This window comes from Lepidochelys kempii, chromosome 16, assembly GCF_965140285.1.
Source record: "Lepidochelys kempii isolate rLepKem1 chromosome 16, rLepKem1.hap1, whole genome shotgun sequence".
Classification (NCBI taxonomy): Eukaryota; Metazoa; Chordata; order Testudines; family Cheloniidae; genus Lepidochelys; species Lepidochelys kempii.
This window is the reverse complement of record NC_136395.1, coordinates 20,398,876-20,422,463: the sequence shown is the minus strand read 5'-3', so window position 1 is coordinate 20,422,463 and position 23,588 is coordinate 20,398,876. Positions and strand designations below refer to the sequence as shown.

At 45.7% G+C, this 23,588-nt stretch overlaps 1 protein-coding gene across 8 annotated transcripts in view; it reads left to right on the top strand.

Moving 5' to 3' along the window:
* The window catches only part of VAV2 (vav guanine nucleotide exchange factor 2), a 326,386-nt gene that overhangs the window by 249,954 nt on the left and 52,844 nt on the right, over positions 1-23,588 (top strand). For all 8 annotated transcript variants that reach the window (XM_073313966.2, XM_073313965.2, XM_073313964.2 and 5 more), the window contains exons 5-8: positions 11,070-11,172; positions 17,372-17,470; positions 20,506-20,574; positions 22,482-22,582. In XM_073313966.2, the coding sequence (XP_073170067.1) occupies positions 11,070-11,172; positions 17,372-17,470; positions 20,506-20,574; positions 22,482-22,582 (372 nt within the window). The remainder of the gene's footprint in view (positions 1-11,069; positions 11,173-17,371; positions 17,471-20,505; positions 20,575-22,481; positions 22,583-23,588) is intronic.

The window sequence follows — 23,588 nt, the reverse complement described above, 5'->3', positions numbered from 1 at the left end:
TCTCTGAAAGCATGGGCCCTGCCAATGCATGCATCATGGTGCTAATGGGGCAGGTTCATGCTGTGGAACGCCGATTCTGGGCTCGGGAAACAAGCACAGACTGGTGGGACCGCATAGTGTTGCAGGTCTGGGACGATTCCCAGTGGCTGCGAAACTTTCGCATGCGTAAGGGCACTTTCATGGAACTTTGTGACTTGTTTTCCCCTGCCCTGAGGCGCATGAATACCAAGATGAGAGCAGCCCTCACAGTCGAGAAGCGAGTGGTGATAGCCCTGTGGAAGCTTGCAACGCCAGACAGCTACCGGTCAGTTGGGAATCAATTTGGAGTGGGCAAATCTACTGTGGGGGCTGCTGTGATGCAAGTAGCCCACGCAATCAAAGATCTGCTGATATCAAGGGTAGTGACCCTGGGAAATGTGCAGGTCATAGTGGATGGCTTTGCTGCAATGGGATTCCCTAACTGTGGTGGGGCCATAGACGGAACCCATATCCCTATCTTGGCACCGGAGCACCAAGCCGGCGAGTACATAAACCGCAAGGGGTACTTTTCGATAGTGCTGCAAGCTCTGGTGGATCACAAGGGACGTTTCACCAACATCAACGTGGGATGGCCGGGAAAGGTGCATGATGCTCGCATCTTCAGGAACTCTGGTCTGTTTCAAAAGCTGCAGGAAGGGACTTTATTCCCAGACCAGAAAATAACTGTTGGGGATGTTGAAATGCCTATCTGTATCCTTGGGGACCCAGCCTACCCCTTAATGCCATGGCTCATGAAGCCGTACACAGGCAGCCTGGACAGTAGTCAGGAGCTGTTCAACTACAGGCTGAGCAAGTGCAGAATGGTGGTAGAATGTGCATTTGGACGTTTAAAGGCGCGCTGGCGCAGTTTACTGACTCGCTTAGACCTCAGCGAAACCAATATTCCCACTGTTATTACTGCTTGCTGTGTGCTCCATAATATCTGTGAGAGTAAGGGGGAGACTTTTATGGCGGGGTGGGAGGTTGAGGCAAATCGCCTGGCTGCTGGTTACGCGCAGCCAGACACCAGGGCGGTTAGAAGAGCACAGGAGGGCGCGGTACACATCAGAGAAGCTTTGAAAACCAGTTTCATGACTGGCCAGGCTACGGTGTGAAAGTTCTGTTTGTTTCTCCTTGATGAAGCCCCCCGCCCCTTGGTTCACTCTACTTCCCTGTAAGCTAACCACCCGCTCCTCCTCCCTTCAATCACCGCTTGCAGAGGCAATAAAGTCATTGTTGCTTCACATTCATGCATTCTTTATTCATTCATCACACGAATAGGGGGATGACTACCAAGGTAGCCCAGGAGGGGTGGTGGAGGAGGGAAGGAAAATGCCACACAGCACTTTAAGCACTTTAAAAGTTTACAACTTTAAAATTTATTGAATGACAGCCTTCTTTTTTTGGGGCAATCCTCTGTGGTGGAGTGGCTGGTTGGCCGGAGGCCCCGCCACCGCATTCTTGGGCGTCTGGGTGTGGAGGCTATGGAACTTGGGGAGGAGGGCGGTTGGTTACAGAGGGGCTGCAGTGGCAGTCTGTGCTCCAGCTGCCTTTGCTGCAGCTCAACCATACACTGGAGCATACTGGTTTGGTTCTGCAGCAGCCTCAGCATTGAATCCTGCCGCCTCTCATCACGCTGCCGCCACATTTGAGCTTCAGCCCTGTCTTCAGCCCGCCACTTACTCTCTTCAGCCCGCCACCTCTCCTCCCGGTCATTTTGTGCTTTCCTACACTCTGACATTATTTGCCTCCACGCATTCGTCTGTGCTCTGTCAGTGTGGGAGGACAGCATGAGCTCGGAGAACATTTCATCGCGAGTGCGTTTTTTTTTCTTTCTAAGCTTCACTAGCCTCTGGGAAGGAGAAGATCCTGTGATCATTGAAACACATGCAGCTGGTGGAGAAAAAAAAGGGACAGCGGTATTTAAAAAGACACATTTTATAAAACAGTGGCTACACTCTTTCAGGGTAAACCTTGCTGTTAACATTACATACATAGCACATGTGCTTTCGTTACAAGGTCGCATTTTGCCTCCTCCCACCGCGTGACTACCCCCTCAACCTTCCCCCCTCTCTGTGGCTAACAGCGGGGAACATTTCTGTTTAGCCACAGGCAAACAGCCCAGCAGGAATGGGCTCCTTTGAGTGTCCCCTGAAGAAAAGCACTCTATTTCAGCCAGGTGACCATGAATTATATCTCACTCTCCTGAGGATAACACAGAGAGATAAAGAACGGATGTTGTTTGAATGCCAGCAAATGTACACTGCAATGCTTTGTTCTACAATGATTCCCGAGTACGTGTTACTGGCCTGGAGTGGTAAAGTGTCCTACCATGAAGGACGCAATAAGGCTGCCCTCCCCAGAAACCTTTTGCAAAGGCTTTAGGACTACATCTAGGAGAACCGCAAATGCCAGGGCAAAGTAATCCTTTCACATGCTTGCTTTTAAACCATGTACAGCATTTTAAAAGGTACACTCACCAGAGGTCCCTTCTCCGCCTGCTGGGTCCAGGAGGCAGCCTTGGGTGGGTTCGGGGGGTACTGGCTCCAGGTCTAGGGTGAGAAACAGTTCCTGGCTGTCGGGAAAACCGGTTTCTCCGCTTGCTTGCTGTGAGCTATCTACAACCTCCTCCTCCTCATCATCTTCTTCGTCCCCAAAACCTGCTTCCGTATTGCCTCCATCTCCATTGAAGGAGTCAAACAACACGGCTGGGGTAGTGGTGGCTGAACCCCCTAAAGTGGCATGCAGCTCATCATAGAAGCGGCATGTTTGGGGCTCTGACCCAGAGCGGCTGTTTGCCTCTCTGGTTTTCTGGTAGGCTTGCCTCAGCTCCTTCAGTTTCACGCGGCACTGCTTCGGGTCCCTGTTATGGCCTCTGTCCTTCATGCTCTGGGAGATTTTAACAAAGGTTTTGGCATTTCGAAAACTGGAACGGAGTTCTGATAGCACGGATTCCTCTCCCCAAACAGCGATCAGATCCCGTACCTCCCGTTCGGTCCATGCTGGAGCTCTTTTGCGATTCTGGGACTCCATCATGGTCACCTGTGCTGATGAGCTCTGCATGGTCACCTGCAGCTTGCCACGCTGGCCAAACAGGAAATGAGATTCAAAAGTTCGCGGTTCTTTTCCTGTCTACCTGGCCAGTGCATCTGAGTTGAGAGTGCTGTCCAGAGCGGTCAGAATGGAGCACTCTGGGATAGCTCCCGGAGGCCAATACCATCGAATTGTGTCCACAGTACCCCAAATTCGAGCCGGCAACATCGATTTAAGCGCTAATCCACTTGTCAGGGGTGGAGTAAGGAAATCGATTTTAAGAGCCCTTTAAGTCGAAATAAAGGGCTTCATTGTGTGGACCGGTGCAGGTTTACATCGATTTAACGCTGCTAAATTCGACCTAAAGTCCTAGTGTAGACCAGGGCCAAGGCTCCTATGGTCTTAAATCACTTTTGAAAATAGGAATGAGGCTCTCTTGAAAATGTTACCCCAGATCCTCAGCTGGCTTAACATTGCACATCTCTGACTGAATCAATGGAATGATACTATTTATGCCATCTGAGCATCTGGCCATCGTTCATTGTCACAGTAATGCTGTGTTATTAAGTTGCTACAGACTAAAATCCTCTTGATATATTTTTTTAATAGTTGTCTATTTCCAACTGGGGCACATGACTCGCAAAGATCAATGAAAATCAATATGCGAAAAGAACTGATGTCAACAGTAATATACAAAGCAGAAAGATTCTACAACCTACAGTCTGTCCTGGGAGATTGTCTGGTCTATACGTCTGATAGTTCACCACAAGAATAGCAGTCTCTCTCCACTTCTCAGCAAAGGTTTAAAAGGAACATGCTTTAGTAAATAAGGTCCTGAGACTTCATTATTGTAATACCAGCACTGCTTGCTGATTGGCGCTTCTCTAGAGCCTTGCATTCACAGATCTGTCTTAAATGACAGACTTGAATCGCTTCCCACCATCTCTCCTGTGATGTGGGTATTGTCGTCTCCATTCTACAGACAAGGAAATTGAGGCACAAAGAGGTTAAAAAACTTGCCAAAGGTCACACAGTAAGTCTGTCGCAGAGCTGGGAACAGAACCCAGTGTTCTTATTGCTGATCTCCTCTAGCCACAGGATCATCCTTTGCTTTTACTAAGTGCTGCTCTGCATCAGGAACCAGGAGCTTTAGTGATTAAGGGTAAAAAGCCACAGGTGTCAAAATAAGCAAACAAAATTCCTGTTGAGGTGTTAATGGACCGTTCTGGAGCTCTTAATCATGTTAATCCCTGTTATCAATGAGACTGCTTGTGTGAGTAACAGCTACATGCATGACTCTCAGCTGCTCCCACACACAATTCTGTCACTGTTAGTGTCTCTCCTGGTTCTTAGTGGGAATTAGCAATGCTCCCTTGTCCCTTAAATTCGGATGCTTCAGCCCCAGTATGGATTCATCTAACTGGTGCTTGTGTTTCTCTGTGTTTGTGCCGACTCCAGGGCTGTTGTGTATTAAGGCTGTTGCAGCCCGTCACTTAGAAAATGCTTTGCACTTTGATATTGGGAGCATAATTCCAGTGCAAGACCCCAGTCTTAGTTTGAGGGAGGGCCTGTCAGACTTGCCAGCATCCCTTAACACTGAGAGAGATGGGCTGAATGGAGGAGGCCGGAAGGGGGAATTCTGAGCCTCTGTGCATTAGAGTTCTTGAGCCACTGGGCCTGTGGGGACAATCTAGTCCTAATGACGTTGCTGCTAGTCAGTGGCTGTAAAAGCCCTTTGCTGCCAGCAGGGTGCTTATGGTCAATGGTGGGAACCTTCTCAAGAAGCTGATTCCGAGGGTTAAAGAGGAAACGAGGGGAAACTCAGGGAGAAATATGCTGGAATGAATGTGGGGATGGAAGAGTCAAACCCTCTGTGAAAATAGATCACAGAATCAACTTTTACGCTAGTAGGATTCTGCCTAATGCACCCCATGTGATATTTAGACTCTGTTGTGTGTAACATGTCATGTGAATCACTGTTCATTCTGTATTCAGCGTCCTACGCTTAGTGGCTGGTCCGCGGAGGATGGGAGCCTGCTACTGCTGCCACCTAGAGGAATGACTCCTTTAGGCCAAATGGTAGAGACTCATGCTTTTATTTTAGTGCTTGAAGGCCTGGTTTCAGCTCCTGGTGGTGGACAAAACACATGTAAAATTACTTTAAAAAACAAACAAAACAACAACCCTGAAGTTCCACCCCCTTCTGTTTTCATTTGGTGTACACTGCCACATGGATTTCTCATGAAACCTTGGCCTGGCTTTCAAAGGTGCTGAGCACCAGCATCTCCCTATGACTTCATTATTCAGCACCTTGAACATTAAGCCATCTGTGACTTCAGTGGGTGACGTGGGTACTCAGCACCTTGGACATTAAGCCATCTGTGACTTCAGTGGGTGACGTGGGTACTCAGCACCTTGGACATTAAGCCATCTGTGACTTTCAGCCACCCTTTAACTCAGGAAGGCTGCCCCACTCATTCATGTGGTTGTGGGTTACTTCTGGGCCTTTATAAATGGGAGATCTTAATCCTCGACCTGGAGAGCTAGGAGTTAAATGCTGGTAGCTGGAGAGTGGAGTTGGGTGGCAGGGGGGTTTGTATAACAGGTTGTCCAATGTTAGCTGCAGTGAAGGTCTTTCTTCCTCATTTTGTCTGCTTCACACAACCTGTGCCCTTGGTGGTGACACCCTGGTTGTTGCTTGCCTTGTTCTATTTCTCTACCTAACATCAGGATCGTACAGGGCTGTCAAGAAAAACTCTTAAGGGATAAAGAGCGGCCCCATGCCATCTATCTAGAGAAAGTTAATGATGCTGTCTCTTCTGTTTATCCTTGGGGGCTTTGGCAGCAGACTGGCAGATCTCTTGTCACCAGCATAGAGACTTTCCATCATTTAAAGCTCTATGTGTTACTGAGCTGGGCCTCATGAGGCCGGGAGACTATCAGTCTGTCTGTCTACAGTTTGGGCCCATGTGACCAGGAGACATTTGATCTACAGCGTAGGTTTTGCTCCAGTCGTTCCCTGTGGTCAGGATGCATGTTAGAGTGAGGACGCAGGGAAGCCAGTGGCAGTGCAGGAGCTGGAAACAGAACGATGCCCTGGTGCTGAGCCCCGAGACTTAGTCATGGTGGGGCGGTAGCTGTGGGTGCTGGGCTGGCAACGTTCGGGGGCTTCACACACGGCTCTTTTGTCTTGGTCACCCAGTCCATCGTCCTGCTGGCTGATAGAAGGAATAGCAGGTGCGATATTAACTCAACCATAAGCTTCCTAATGACTTTCCAGCCACCAGAATGATGTATGGCGGTGCGGCTAGAAATCTGATGGGTGCCTGCTGGAATGGAAGATAAATTGGGAATCTGGAGGGAGTCGCTCTGGCTGAGGGGAAGAGCTCAGAATACAAATATTGGGACAGAGAATAACTTCAGCGACGATGCTTAGAAAAAGGGAAGATGGATCACTGCTATTAGCGGGCATTACGGCAGCTGCAGCGTAGTGTTCTGTAGGAACAGAGTTGATACAGCACACTGGTGCGTTTCTTTAAGAATGTACTTTTATCGACTACATCTCTATTTAGAAACGGAAATAATGGCACGTCAAAGAGAAATAAAACCCACTTTTGCAAATATTTTCAGTCTTGTTGTCTTGCCAGCCCTGATCCTGAGTTGGATTTTGTGTCTATCTTATTCTCTCTTTCTGTGTTGCAAGGCATTGGGACTTTTGCTGAGCCTACAGTATTTGGTTCCTCTCTACATGCTCCCTTCTGTTTCTGGCAGAAGGAGATGTACTTCACACAGCTAAGAATGTTTGTTTGCCCTCTTCAAAGCTTTTCTGAAAGCAGGCCTCTCAGTCAACTATGATCCTGCACAATATCACATTATTCTGGGTGCCTCTTAGCTACCTCTGCATTGATGTGTTAGCATCTTTGGCTGGGTCAGTCAGCAGTTTGCTTTGAGTTTCATCCTGGAGAGTTGTTTATATTTTTTCTAGGGAGAGTGAAAATAATTCAAATCCAGGCTTCTAAAAATACATTGCCTAGCACAGAGACAAGATAGAAATCGCTCGGGGGGTGGACTCAGCAATTGTTCAATCCAGATTCTTCTCTTTGGAAGATATTGAAGGTCAAAGACCATTTTACCCACAAATCTGGTATTTTACAGCAAGCTTAGTACAGGGGACTCTGTTACTGCAGCCTAAAAGAAGCAGGGTGGATTTACTTAGATTGCAAGCCCTTCAGTCCAGGGACCATTATTATTTTATTTGTATTACCATGTTCGTACAGTGCCTGGCACAGGGCAGCACTGATCAGTGACTGGTATATGCTACCTCAGTATAAATAATACATCCGAATAACTGAGATCAGCATTTAGCCTCTTTTAGATTTACTGAGCCACTGAATGAAACAAACACTGTAAATCCAAAGCCCATGTTTCTTTGATCTTCAATGTACATACTGCATATGTGTGTGTGTGTAAAATAAAAGAAATATGTTTAAAATCAAGCTGAGGCCAACTTCATGTTTCTAGTTCAATATCACCAATCCCAAGTGCTCAAAATCATGAGATTGGCATAAAAATTATGAGATTTTTACAAAACGCTGATTTCTTCTCATTTGCCTTCTGCTTTTTCCCCCATAACTCTTTAAGGTGCACTTGAGTTGTTTTTTCAAGCTTTTCTCGCAACCATCAAGGTAGAAACTCACTCTGTAACAATGAAAGCTGAGATTTGCATGTATTCACATGACTCCAGGAGCTGGGGCTTTAAGAAACACACCAAAACTCACAATACTCACAGTAAAATCATGGGAGTGGGCAATGGCTATTTGAATAGGACTATCATCTCTGCATCTTCCTCTTGCATCCGGGTTTCCCCAGTTGGATCCACCCCTTTGGACCTGTGCACTTGTGCAGAGTCCCATGAAAGTCAGTGAGGCCCCATGCACATGCTGGAGTACGTCCATATGGATCTGACTCCAGATCTGGGATCTGTGACAGCACAGAACCTAGCAGCACAGTGGGGCCCAGTCAGAGTATCTGTGCACTGCCATAATAATTGTATTAATAAAAATAATAACAATAAAGATCTGTTGCTTAAATATAGTCTCTTTGTGTGCTGCTCTCCCCTCTGCCTGAACCTTCTCTTGTTCCTCTGGCTGTGTAGGGATCTTCTCTAGCATTTCAATGACTTGTGGAAGCAAAGGTTGCCAGAGCCTAGCTTTGAACACAGGATGTGTGATTCTATCACACACAGCGTTTAAAGAAAGCATTGGCACAGAGTGGCAATATTTCCCCTTGTGCTACAAGAAACAAAGCTTTGTGTTTCAGCTGTAAGATCGCCACAAGCATTTCTGAGTTAAAAGAAAGGGGAAGAACACCGTTCCGATACCCTTTTGGAAGTTAACAGCTCAGACAGCTGTTAGTGTAAACTTGATCTGACAGTTCAAGGTCTCAGAGCCACATTGCTGTTTTTGACCCTGTAGAATTTATTAAGCCCGTTAACACTTTTAATTAGGCTTGGATGGATTAGTTTTTTATTGGTAAAAGTCGATTTCACTGTACACACAGAAACTGACAACAAAGTATTTCCTTTGCTGATGATCAAAATGTACAGACAGGCAAAAAAAGACAAATGCTGCTTGAGAACTTGTTAGAGTTTGATTTAAGGACATTTACGATGTATATTTTGATATGTGATGTTGACAGTTTGGGTTTAAACGGTTCTATAAAGCTTTAACTTTTTTTCAGTTTCAGTGTCTACTGTCATTAAACAATAATCATCTGGACCCCCTCCCGCACTGCCCCCAATAAATGCCCACAACTGTGAAAATGTAAATTCATTTTAAAATGCTTGAAAATAAACACTGATGTTATCCGTCAAAATTATTTTACAAAAAAATAAAAACTTAATTATGCCAAGCCTCCTTATAGTTATGCCTCGGGGTACGGACCGCTTTGGGAATGTGGGTAACAGAGTGTAAGTGTGGTAGGAGACATACAGGAGAGATGGTCAGAGTAATAGATATTTAGCAACTGAAAAATAAGGCTGTAAAAAATCTACACAGATTTATTTTTCTACTGCTCACAGTCACTCTCTCTCTCTGCGGGGTGTGTGTGTGTTTGTGTGTGTGTGTGATTAAAGTCTAGATTCTAAGCTCTTCAGAACAGGGTCTGTGTGTGTTTGCACATCAGCTACTACAGGCAGGTCCCAGACCTGTTTGCGGCCCCTGAGCGCTGTTACAATGCCAGTACTGGCAATAAAGGGTGTATGAGCTATGGTTCCAGGCCCCTCTCTGGGCCAGATTAATCCCTGGTGTACATGGGGGCAAATCTGTTGGAGCCAATGGAGCTGGCCCCAGGTCTGAATTTGGCACTTTGGATAAAATGCGAGATCGTCAGCTGGTGTAAGTTGGCGTAGATCCATCCGAGGCAGCGGAGCTACGCTGATGGATAGTAGCTCAGCGTCTGAGCCAGTGTTTACTAAGTGGAACAGGAATAAATGGCCAGTTGCTTCATGTGTTGTCAGTTCATCAACACCATGGGTCAGCTGAAAGAGTAACCAAGTGTCAAGAACGTTGATTCTGTTTCTTTCATCCACCTCATAGCGAAGAAGCAACTGGATGCACATGTGTGTTTTCAGATACCTCGTCAGCCGCGTGCATTTCCCCCAAGCCCGTTGGAAGGCAACAGTTTCTGGAGGAATGAGCACAGGGCTGGGTGTGAGGGGGACTTGCGGTCTAATGCTGGCTCTGCCACTGATTCCCTGTGTGACCTTGGGCATGTCCCCTCACCTCTCAGTCGGTTCCCCATATGTAAAACAGGGGTAATAAGGCTCTTCAGGGCAGGGACTCTCACTCGGTGTTTGTATAGTACTCTGCATCTTGGCCCTGATTTTGGCTGTAGCCTGTGCGGGGATGTCAACGCTGCACACTAAGCCCAGGTCTGTGGGACCCAGCCTTGTAAGCCTGATATTTCCAAGCCTATGCTTGAGCGTCCACACTGCATTGTAAACCTGGGTTTATCATTGCTGAACCCAGGTCTCTCAGTCATGCTAACACATCCATACCGTACTATGCAGGCCTTCTGGCTTTGGTCTGTGGCTTGAGCTGCATCCATGCTCCAAAGAGACAGGGCTTGGAACCCAGTCACGGTGGGACTTGGGCTCTGACCCACCTGCCTAGCAGGGTCCTGAGTGCTTGCTGACCCGAGTCAGACTGATCTGTGTGTGGACAGAAGAGGGCCTTGGGCTCCACCCTGAGTCAGAGCCCAGGCTTAGTGTGCAGTCACTGGGAGGTCAGACTGGGTGATCACAATGGTCCCTTCTGCTCTTGAAATCGATGAATCTGTGAGCCTCCCAGGGGTGATGTCCAACCAGTGCTTAGAACAGCCAAAGTGCTGTAAATAGCTGCAGTGTCTGAGGCCAGGAGGGGCACCAGTTTCTTTTGATGTTTGAAATAGGCTGGTCTCTTAGAAGTACTACAGGTGTGGAGTTTTACCTCAGACGCTGGTGTAAACGTAGGTGTCATCTGTGTTGCAGCAGTGCCCAAAGGCCCCAGCTAAAAGTGCAAACGCTTCGAGAGAGATGGTCCCTGCCCTGAAAAGCTCCCAATCTAATAGAGAAGACAGACAAAAGCGGGGGAGGGAAATAAAAGTGCACAGAGAAGTGAGCTGCCCAAGGCAGAGCCAAGAGTAGAACTCAGAGCTCCTGACTCCCACTCCAGTTTCCTATCCACTAGTCCATGCTGCCTTGTGATGATGGCTAGGTCCCTGGGCTTACACCGCAAAGTGTTTTGCATCGTTCCAGCATCCGAGTGGGAGGCCTGGAGGTGAAATCATACTGTGGTAGCTGATACAAAAAAGAAGTGCCTCCTTAATGCAAAATGGGAAAGAGAAATGAGGACATAAAAGTTTTTTGGGATGTCTCCCTCTTCCCCCTCCCCCTTTCTTTCCTGGATGCAGCAGCTTGCTTGCATAATCTATAGCAAATGTATCCTCTGTATTTCTAAATCCTCTTATGTTCCTTTCAGTGAACATGATCTGGGGGAGGATATTTACGACTGCGTCCCTTGTGAAGATGAAGGCGATGATATCTACGAAGATATCATCAAAGTGGAAGTTCAACAACCCATGGTAACAATTTATGCATTTTAAATGCCATATCTTGAAGGGGGTTTAAAAACAAACAAACAGTGCACCACCGATGAAAGATAATGATCTCAAACTCTCCTTTTCTTTTTGCGAATACAGACTAACACGGCTGTTCCTCTGAAACTTGTTTGAGTCATTCCTTGGAAGTGAGCTCGGTGGGTGGGGGAGGGGAGAGAAGCAGGTGGGAGGGGAAAGGGAGACAGTGAGAAGAAGAGTGATAGAGCTAATCCTGTAGGGTTTCTCAAAGGCTTTCCATGGTGCTGTCATCTAAAGGATGGGAGGAAAGAAGTTCTAAGAAATCCCCATTGTAAAGGAAGTGCAAAAATAGTAACTCACTGCTGAGCCAAAGCAGCATGTGTCACTTCATCCCTTTCTAAGGTGAGAGATGTGACTCATACCTGCACAATTAGCCTGTTGTGTGTGTTACACTGCAAGTATTTTTAGATCCAGGCGAGAGTTGGCAGATATTTGCAATGAAGATGCAGTTTTTCTCTTGGGTATTTTTACTGTACCACTTAAAATCTACCTGCTCTGCTATATCCTAAAGCTGAGATTTACAAAGCTGCCTAAGAGGGTTGGCTGCCTGACTCCCTGAATTAATTTTAATGGGTATTTGAGCATCCAAATCCATTAGTCAGCTTTGAAAGTCTCAGCCAAAAGCTACACGAGGTTGGGAATTATAACAGGGCTCTACGCTCTAAGGGCCCATGGACACCAATGGAAAGGCTCATGTTGATTTCAGTGGGCCTTGGATCAGTCACTACTGCTTCTGTGATACCAAGCTTTGTCTGGAATCTTTTGGGAATGAAATTCTTCCCTATGCAGAGGGGTCGGGACAACGCCGACAAACCACTTATGTCCTATTTTGAGGATTTAAGTGCTGCCTACATTACTCTGCATGGCAGAGAATTTCTCCCTTAGATCAATTACTCTGTGAATGAAGCTGTGTGTTGTCTAGGAACACAGCAGTATATTACACTGGATGCATATGTAAAATGTTCTCCCAGAGCATGCTACCAAATAACTAGTATCATGGAAAAGGAAAAAAGCCAAGGAGGCTCTTTTCCCAGCTAACTGTTGGGATGCACTACATTTGTTGTTTCTGCTGATGCAAAATTTCAAGACAACTCATCAGTGGAGCATGAACATCCAAACTTCTTGAGATTCATGTGAAATTCTTCCACCCCCGGGATCCATGTAGATTCTAATTACTGTCTTCTGGCTGCACACTACAGCTGCCAAGATTCATAACTCTGGGAGAAAGCAGGATAAATGGACAAGTTCACTGGTCAATTAAATTCCCTGAGCAAGACCTGTAATCGTAAATCACAGATTGCTGCAGCTGGCAATTGGAGGTGTGGATTGGCAGGAACTTTGCTTCGCAGAGTCTGAGTGAGCCCAGGATGCAAACTCTGTCACTGAGCTGCCAGGAACGTGTGCTCTGATCTCTCCTCAGTTCTACACTTGGTGTAACTCCACTGACTTCGATGGAGAGTCTGCTAGTTTAATGGGGATCAGAGTCTCTGAAGACCTATTTTTAGTGTACTAGCTCAGATGAGAGCTAGCATGAGTGTCTACACAAGCTGACAGGTTTCAGAGTAGCAGCCGTGTTAGTCTGTATTCGCAAAAAGAAAAGGAGTACTTGTGGCACCTTAGAGACTCACCAATTTATTTGAGCATGAGCTTTCGTGAGCTACAGCTCCACTGAATGCATCCGATGAAGTGAGCTGTAGCTCACGAAAGCTTATGCTCAAATAAATTGGTGAGTCTCTAAGGTGCCACAAGTCCTCCTTTTCTTTTTACACAAGCTGAGAATCAGACCCCCAGCTCAAAGTGTACATGCAACCTAAGACATCCACCCGCAGGTGCTTTATTTGCACTAGGACTTCTACTGATGCTTTTAGTGGGATTTTTGGGGTAGAATTCCCTAGTGCAAGCAAGGTTAAAATGAAGGAAAACCTCCCCACTTGAGATTCCTCCCAGATTTCTGGAAGCAATCCACGCACGACGTGCTTCTTGTAAAATCCTGGGATTAGTTCACAGTGGTTGTGATAGCCCATTTTGCATATTTCATATTTATAACCTCAGATTTTGTTATGCTGTCCCGAATATTGTTATTAATGGCTGATTAATAAAAGCTTTAGCCTCTGATTTAAAAATCCAATAAACCATTTCCCTTCCCTCAATATCTTAGAAGTAACTGCTGAATGCTTTCAAGTTAATGCATGCTGGTAAAATATGAAGATGTCAATAAAAAAATGCAAGTTAAAAGACACCAACCAAAAATATACATCCATGGAAGCTGTCATTCCAAAGCAGGATTCTGCTCCCATCAGAGGTTTAATTTGGTTTTAAATGGATGTAACAAGTGTGGGATTTATTTTTATAGCTTTCCAAGGACTTCAAGGAAGGCGGTTATTGGGATGCTTAGAATCAGACTGATGTTTTAAAGGTTCAGCTCCATGCTGGCTCTGACAGCTGCACGCTGGTTTCCTCCCGCCTGAGTCATGAGGCTTTGATGCACCTCTCTGTCATGACACAAGTTGAGATCTTGGGCTGTCACCATCGTTTTGAGAACAGTGTGATGATGCCAGGTGCAGGTTTTGTGTCGATTGCCGCAGTTCAGCAGAAGGCGCAGCCTCGCGTAGGCTGAGTCCCGGGGCAAGATGGAGTTTGCAGCTGTAGCAGCCCATGCTACCACGGCTTCACTACTGCTATGAGTGCGCTGGCTCAGACGGGAGCTAGCGCGAGTGTGTCTGCCCAAGCTGGGAGTCACCCCCTTAGCTCACAGTGTAGACATAACCTAAAGGCATTCAGCCCATTGAACTAATGGGGACTGGCGACAGACGTGCCATTAGATGAGACAGTGCAAACCCTGGTTTGTCCCCGGTCACATTGAGGCTGGAACTTTTGGCCGGGTTCAGTACTCCCAGCTGGAGCTGGGTTTTCTGAAGCGCTCAGCACGTTGGGGGTGGGGCTTTTTTGAACACCTGGTCTCAGTTGTGGACGCTGAGCAGCCTCCACCATGTAGGGCGGCAACCAACGGGATCTTGCAGGCAGGGCTTTGGAGCTGTGCTCCGGCTCCGCTCCAGCTCCAGGCAAAAACCTGCAGCTCCACTGCTCCGGGCTCCAGCTCTGGGCTCCGCTCCAAAGCCCTGTTTGCAGGAAGGGGAAATAATATCCCAGCCACCCTAAAAAAGACCTTTCAAGCAACCGCCACCTTCCCGGAGGCCCCTTAAAAAATAGACTCGTTTGTTCTCAAGGAGAATTCAAACAGTAAGCTCCTTAAGCCATATGCAAAGTGCCCTGTAGTGAGAGACTTAGCGGGTGTGTCTACACTGCCCCTGAGAGCGAAAGCCCTGGTCCGCGTACTTGTGTTAGCAAGGGTCCCACTAGCACACTCAAAATAGCTGTGTAGATGTTGCTTGGGCACTGTGGCTTGGGCTGTCAAGCCCAACCCTCCAGCGCCTGCCCCGCCAGGTTCAAGAGCCCGGGCCACAACGTCTACACAACCAGTTTTAGAGCGCGAGCACAAGCCCCATTAACACAAGTGGCTGGGAAGCTTGCTCCCAGACGCAGTGTAGAGATACCCAAGGAGGTCAGTCTGTCTGGTTTATCCAACAGAAGATCACAACATGATTTGATAATGGGGAGGAAAATACTGATTACTCAAAGGGCTCTTTAATCTAGTGGAGAAAGTCGTGCTAAGAACCGATGGCTGGAAGTTAAAACCAGATGAATTCTTGGCACACGTTTGGAAATAAGGCACACCTTTGGGACAGTGAAGGTGAGTAATCATGGGAGCAAACTACCAAAGAGAGTGATGGATTCTCCATCTTTCGAAGTCTTCACATCAATACTGGGTGCATTTCTGGAAGAGGTGCTGTAGCCGGACATAAGTTATTGCGCTCAATATGGAGGTAACTGGATGATATTCTCTGGCCTGGTCTGTGTTATATGGGAGGTCAGACTAAATGATCTAATGGTTCCTTATGGTCTATGAATTCATAATTATGCCCTTTTAAGTATTTTTAAACTTCATGTAGACACTGAGGGTCAGTAACTGACTCCGGTGAAGCTACACGGATACGCACATGCTGAAGATCTGGTCCTCAATGTTTTCTTAGCTCCTGACTTCCCTTCCTCCTCTTTAGCAAAAGCATAAAGTTCTTTATTTTTATGGTAGCGGCCTGTACTTTCGTCTAAATGTTGAGGAAAAATTGATGAACATTTAAAAGAAGAAGAAAAAAAAAGGCAATTTGTAATGCCAAATGTATAATGTTAATTGGTTTTGCTTATATTTCTGCATGCTTCAGATTAGATACATGCAGGTAAGTAGGAGACAGTGACCAAAAGAGTTTGGTTTCTGTCTGGCCAATATACTGTCTTACACTCTTTCATATGGTAGTGATCAATGGCTCCATGTCTAGTTGGCAGCCGGTATCAAGTGGAGTGCCCCAAGGGTCGGTCCTGGGGCCGGTTTTATTCAATATCTTCATAAATGATCTGGAGGATGGTGTGGATTGCACTCTCAGCAAAATTGCGGATGATACTAAACTGGGAGGAGTGGTAGATACGCTGGAGGGGAGGGATAGGATACAGAAGGACCTAGACCAATTGGAAGATTGGGCCAAAAGGAATCTGATGAGGTTCAATAAGGATAAGTGCAGGGTCCTGCACTTAGGACGGAAGAACCCAATGCACAGCTACAGACTAGGGACCGAATGGCTAGGCAGCAGTTCTGCAGAAAAGGACCTAGGGGTGACAGTGGACGAGAAGCTGGATATGAGTCAGCAGTGTGCCCTTGTTGCCAAGAAGGCCAATGGCATTTTGGGATGTATAAGTAGGGGCATAGCGAGCAGATCGAGGGACGTGATCGTTCCCCTCTATTCGACATTGGTGAGGCCTCATCTGGAGTACTGTGTGCAGTTTTGGGCCCCACACTTCAAGAAGGATGTGGATAAATTGGAGAGAGTCCAGCGAAGGGCAACAAAAATGATTAGGGGTCTGGAACACATGAGTTATGAGGAGAGGCTGAGGGAGCTGGGATTGTTTAGCCTGCAGAAGAGAAGAATGAGGGGGGATTTGATAGCTGCTTTCAACTACCTGAAAGGGGGTTCCAAAGAGGATGGCTCTAGACTGTTCTCAATGGTAGCAGATGACAGAACGAGGAGTAATGGTCTCAAGTTGCAGTGGGGGAGGTTTAGATTGGATATTAGGAAAAACTTTTTCACTAAGAGGGTGGTGAAACACTGGAATGCGTTACCTAGGGAGGTGGTAGAATCTCCTTCCTTAGAGGTTTTTAAGGTCAGGCTTGACAAAGCCCTGGTTGGGATGATTTAACTGGGAATTGGTCCTGCTTCGAGCAGGGGGTTGGACTAGATGACCTTCTGGGGTCCCTTCCAACCCTGATATTCTATGATTCTATGATTCTATATGGGTTGTACAAAGAGTGGTAATTCTCCCCTATTGCAGACTCAGTACTGCTTAACCCCAAACATTCAAAAATCATGACCCAGGGCCCCATCCACAAATTATGAGATTGCGCTAAAAATCATGAGTTTAAAAAAAAATACATTTGGGGTTATTTCATATTTGCCTTCTGCTTTTTGAGCACTTAGGGCATCACATTTTCTAGCTTTTCTATGCAACCATGAGAGCTAGAATCTTACTTTTCTAGCAAAAAGGAAAGCTGAGATTCTCAGATAATCAGGAGCTGGTGGCTTTAAGTAAAGCACCAAATATGAGAGTCGGGATAAAATCACGGGGGTTGGTAACACTGGTGACCCATACAAGTGTACCACCTAAGTCCCATTTAGGCACTTATGAGCTCCACACAAGCAAACAACTTTTTTAAAAAAAAAGAGAGAGAGAATTTTTCTTTTGACTGACATCTTTTTGGTTTTCGTCCTTTATGTAAATTGTATAGTAAATGCAAAGGGTGACATTAAATCCAATGGGAGTTTTGCCGTTAACTTCAGCAGAGCCAGGATTTCACCCAACGTTTTGCAGACAGAAATGGATTTCTTTCACATAAATGATTGAAAATTTGGTTTCTGGCTTCCTGAGCTTGTGTTAGTTGGGAGTTTGCTGTCACTGAATGACACATTAAAGAGCCACTATAAGCAAGCAGGTTGAAACACTCTAAGGACACTCAATCATGTGTTGTTTATTTCTCTAGAAAATGGGAATGACAGAAGATGACAAAAGAAATTGCTGTTTGCTAGAAATTCAGGAAACCGAGGCCAAATATTACAAGACACTTGAAGACATAGAAAAGGTGAGAGCTGGCCTTTTTTTCTATCACTGCGTTTCATGTCAACAGCTTCTGGTTGCATTTGATCTTGCATTACTCTTGCTGGATTAGTTCTTGCTTCTAGAGCTCCATAGTACTGGGTTCCGGAGTAACAGCGGTGTTAGTCTGTATTCGCAAAAAGAAAAGGAGTACTTGTGGCACCTTAGGGACTAACCAATTTATTTGAGCATAAGCTTTCGTGAGCTACAGCTCACTTCATCGGATGCATACTGTGGAAAATACAGAAGATGTTTTTATACACACAGACCATGAAAAAAGTACTGGGTGTTTGTGATAGAAGGCAGGACAGAGGCATTCAAACGTAAGCCCAGGCTGAGTACCATAACGTGCAGAAAAAAAGAGCCTATTTTATCTGATCACTGCATATTTAAAGTATACTTAAAAACCACCTTGTTATTTCAAAAGGGTATTCACCCCACCCCCCATTCCAACCTCAGCAGTAAGACACACTCAATTCTTTATGTGGCCGAGGCACAATCTCTAGATAAGACTTGCTTTTGTAGATTTCTTATCACTCTTTGATCGCCATTGAATAATTTGAAAGAACCTATTTATTCCAGGCAGTTCTTGAAAGTGCTGAAGCCGTGCTGACTTGCCATTGAAACTAATTGGATTAAAAGTAACATTTCACTGCATGCACTCACGGGCTTTAATTGGTTTTGATAAATTCTGGGTGCATCCTCTCTTTCTCTTAAAAGAACGAACACTTCAGCAACAGAAAGATGCAATGCAGCCGACTGGAGGCTGGATATTATTTTCCCCTTCAGTGATTACAGATGAGAAGAATTAAAAAAAAAAAAAAGAAGAAAAAGAAGTCCAGCTATCATTTCTACTTCTTTTCCTTTCCCTTTAAAAATGTTTGCCTTTCCTGCAAAGAAGCTCTGAAAGAGAGCCGCACAATTAAACAAGATTCCAGGCTTTTAAAAAGAAAGGCTTTGACGTTCATATTAGTGATGTACATCCTGCTTGTTCTTTGAAAACAACTATTAACCTTGTGTTTCAGCCCAGAGGAAGAGGTAAATTATTCCCTTGGTTATGAACCAGGAGAGCTATAAGAGTAGATTTTTTGCTGTGGAGGGGCTAAGGTCCTGTAATAAACTATATTGCGTCTGTATGTTCTGTAGCTATGGTCAGGGCAGACTTTCCCATTAATGCCCATTGGTTCAGAAAAGCATCTCCAATGTAGTCATGTCACCTGCATTCTTCAAAGGCAAAAATTCAAGATGACTGGGAGTTTTTCTACTCATCAAACAGCTAAAACTGATGCTATTCACCATTGCAACTGATGATTACTTTGTGAAAAACTAGCAAGTCAACAATAGCAAGAAAAAGAACCTCCACCCATCCACTCACATTGGATACAGGCATACTATGTACTGTATGATGCTCAGGATCATGATCATGATCATGCTTTTCCCCCCTCTGAGTGGCTAATGTTTTAAATGGGACAGGGTGCAAAAACTAACAGTAATCATCCCAACGAGCAGAAAACTGATAAAGTGCAGGGCAGCTGGCAGTTTTAACACTTTAATTTGCATACATATTAACAATCATGAAATGTGTTTTTGTAGGTGTATCTAGATCTGTATCTAGAGAGTTTGATAGATATCTCTGTCTACAGAGATCGCTAGATATGTACATATCTTTTGAATACATATAGGGCCATATTATAGAATCATAGAATATCAGGGTTGGAGGGGACCTGAAGAGGTCATCTAGTCCAACCCCCTGCTCAGAGCAGGACCAATCCCGAATTTTTGCCCCAGATCCCTAAATGGCCCCCTCAAGGATTGAACTCACAACCTGGGTTTAGCAGGCCAATGGTCAAACCACCGAGCTATCCCTCCCCCGCATACCTTCCTGAATATGGCTCTTCTTAATGGGGAGGAGTCCTTGTGGCACCTTAGAGACTAACAAGTTTATTTGGGCATAAGGTTTCGTGGGCTAAAACCCACTTCATCAGATGCGTGGAATGGAAAATACAGTAGGGAGGTATAAATGCACAGAACATGAAGTGGGTTATAGCCAACAAAAGCTTATCCCCAAATAAATTTGTTAATCTCTAAGGTGCCACAAGGACGCCTCGTTATTTTTTGCTGATACAGACTAACACGGCTACCTCTCTGAAACCTGTTAATGGGGAGAAATGCTCAGGGAGTAACTTCTAAAGGTAAAGCCAGGGTGTCTTTCCCATCTCCCGAGTGTCTCCGCAGGCATTAATCCTTTCACAGCTCACTTGGGTAGTGTTCCTTCTCCCTCTCCCTCTTAAGAGGTATAACTTAATCCAGGGATTCTCAAACTTTTTTTGCTGGGACCTCTTTGGAAAATATTTCAGGCTGTGAAGACACCCTCCTCCTCCCCCTCCCCCCCCATCCAAGTGACTATCCCCCATATCGTGCCAGCCTTATTTCCATGCCAGTGCTGGTGGTGATGCTGCCTTCAGAGCTTGGTGCCTAGCCAGCGCTCTCCAGCTGCCCAGCTCTGAAGGCAGCACAGAAATAAGGGTAGCAATACCACAACCCCCCTACAATAGACTTGCAACCCCCTGTTTGCGTCAGGACCCCCAGTTTGAGAAACACTGACTGAGTCCACACAGCGAGAGTGTGCAGTTAATTTAAATTAACTGTAGTATGGCTCAGAGCTTCCTCCGCGAGTGGGTGGTAAATGCCTTAAGCTTTTCACTTAGCTTGCAGCTCGGCTTTTAGTTCAAGTGAAATCTTGTTCATGTACTTGACAACCTGACCACCTCACAAATCATTTGTGGCATCCCAGTCTCAGACGGTCCAACCCTAACCCTGCAGAGACGTGGCTGAGCATAAGCACAGTGAGGCAGGTTGCATGGTAAATGTCTTGTCAGTCTTATCTCTTGGCAAGTGTGAAAATTCACCCAGGTTCCTCTCCGGAAAATTCAACCACTGCAACAATTTTAGCTTAAAAAAGAAAGAATCTTATTGCATTTGCTCATTTATTTCAATAAGTTTTCCATTTACCTCTTACAGAACTATATGAATCCATTAAAGCTGGTACTGACTCCACAAGAGATGGAATCTATTTTTATCAATTTGGAGGTAACAGAGTCTAAACATCACTGCTTAAATCTTTGCTCCTCTCAGATGCAGCTTATGCCTCATCCTGTTTAAGAAACAGCACTCAGATTTCATGTAAAATGCATTGCTTTAGTCTGTGTGGGTTCAGTTGTTATGGCCACGGAGCTATGACTGGGCCCTTTAACACTCAAGTGGAATTTAGGTATTGTATAAAGACAAGGAGACGGTTTTACAACAAGGAAATTATTTTGCCTGTGTTTTTAGTGTGTGTGTGTATTTCCGATATATCTGGTTTAAAGAATTACAGACATACTCACAGGAAAATGCACTGTGACTTAGTATGTATCACACTCGACAGGGACGTGAGAGACGGGTTTTATACCCAGCTCTGCAACTGGCCTGCTTGGAGAACTCGGGCAGGTCACTTCACCTCATTAGCTCAGTCTCTGTCTGTGACTTGGAGATAATGGTACCTTCTGCTTGTGTAAAGTGCTTTGAGCTCTATGGGTGAAGAGTGCTATATAAATACTATATAAGTTGTTATGCATGTGCACAAACAGCCTAGATTCTCCTCCAGTTTGATCCTGCCTTGATGCCATAATCCAGCATTTGAAGCTTTCCTCTGTGTACAGTGAGGCTGTTACAGGGCCAAGTTCTGTTAGATGCTTATTGGATGAAGATTCACCCCGGGCAGAAAGGTAGCATAAGGCCTACATGGTATTTAAGTCCTACTTAAGCCAGGCTAGGTCCTGCCTAGTCCTCTTGCTAGCCCTCTTCAGAGGGTGAGTTTCCCCCTTCATGCAGGGATCCCACTGAAGTCACAGTGAATTCTATGTTCAGCCTGCTTTCTAGATCTGATTTATGATCGGTTTCTGATTTTTTGGTGTTTAACCTACCAATATCAGTCTCTGGCTGCTCTCCTACCCCTTGCCCAGACAGTCCAAGGAGAGGCAATAAGTTATCTGACCTATTATTCTGCCTCGGTCTCCACATATGGCCAGATCCTCCTCCTGTCCCAGGTGGCCACCATGTTATCACCTAAGTGCCATCTGGGATGGCAAGATGATGAATGGCTCTTCTCCCATCGTAGCACCGCCAAAGACAGCTGGCAGGACTGAGAGAACAGCGTGAGCCTCGTTAATGGAGACTTCAGGGCTTATCAGGGTGTATTCGTGGTGCACCTTCCTGGCTTGTTTACTCTGCAGTAGTGTAGGGGGCTTAGCTCTTGCTTCAGTCTGGCATGTGGTGAGGGCAGCCGCACAGGTTGCTGCAATGAAGCAGTTGAGTTTTCTTAACCAAAGGCGGCCAGACGCCTTTGTTCCATTATCAGCATAGGCACATCATGTCAGTGATTCAGATTAAATGCAGGCATTGCTCCACCTTCTTGGTCCATTTTCACAAGGCTGCGTTGTGTGGGCTTTATGGGATTAGGGCAGGTTATTGTATGCTGCTAGACTGCTCCCACTAGACCCAGTAAAGGGAGTTTAATATGCACAGAACCCCGCTATGCATTTATCATTGTATAACCTTCTAACTTAATTACACCCTCATATTTATTGTGATTTAGGGCTATATCTCACTGGAGTCGCTTGCATTAAAACAGTTAATAGGCAAAGAGCTGGTCTACCCTGGGAACTTGCGTCTCTCAGGAGATTGAAAAATCCACACCCCTGACAGACGTAGCTATGACCCCTGATGCAGCCAGCACTAGGTTGATGGAAGAATTCTTCTGTTTACCTAGCTACTGCCTCTCGGGGAGGTAGATTACCTACCTCGGTGGGAGAGCTGCAGCAGTCTGTTTAGACATATCCAAAAAATGACTACAAGGTTACTTAAAGAAATGAATGTTCATTAACTAAACACTTTACATGTTAGCGCCTAGAGTGAGTTTCAGATTTTTAAATGTATTGATTTTTTTGTTGTTTTAGGACCTAATTAAAGTGCACTTCAATTTCCTGAGGGCCATCGACGTCTGTATGATGTCTGGAGGAAGCAGCTTGGCGAAAGTTTTTCTAGAATTCAAAGAAAGGTAAAAAGAATGAAAGACCCAGCCAACATACAGGGAGCTCTAATTGTGACAAGCTAAGTCCTGGTTGAGGATTGCTAGTTACAGGGCATAATCTGAGAGCAAAAAATATCGATAAGAAAAACACCGATCTTGACAGACCCTGAAGCCCTGTCCTCTGCTAACCCCTCACACTCCTACATAGTTAACACCCTGTTTTGGCTAGTTTAATTTCCCAGTATAGGCAGGAAAGGGACTGAGAGACTGCACTGCATTTATCACACCTGGCTGCTACCTGTCAGGCTTTCTGGCCATCGGCTGGGGGACCATGTCTGGTAAATGGTGGAATGATGGGGGGTAGGAGACATGAAGAAAGAGGAGGATCTGCCCCTAAACAAGCCATTGCTGCTATTTCACAACACTTTGGCTAGATCCTTCTTGGGGTTTAAATGAGTATAGCTCTATTGACGTAAAAAGGAGCTCACTCGATTTATGTAAACTGAAGGAGTGGCCCAGTGTGTAAAAAGCTCACCTGCACACACCTGTTCCCGCAATCCTTGGCAGCATCCTCAGGACTCTGCAGAAGCATAAACAAATTCCCCAGTAACATCAGATATTCAGGAGTCCCAGTGTTGTACTTACTGTAGAGGGGGCAAGAAAACACCACTCTCTGTTAACGTGTAAGGTCCTATCAGCCACGCCGATGTCCTATCAGCGTAGGGGCTCCTGTTCCAAACCAGTTCTTGTTCTGCTCCTTTCAGTGTCCTTCCAAAACACCCATGCCACAGAGTGAGTGATAGGTTAGTGACCACCCGCACTCAAGTAGTTTGATCGTTACAAGTGTACCTCGTTCTGCCCTATTGTCCCAGACTGCAATTAGCACCCACTGCAGAGGGTATGATGGCATCAGGAATGGTAGCCTCAAGGGCAACACAACGTTGGATAGATTGTCCTATAGCCATTTTCTTCCCATACACGACGATATCACCTTGATCCTGGGCATATTGCACGACTGAAGCTTTCTTCATAT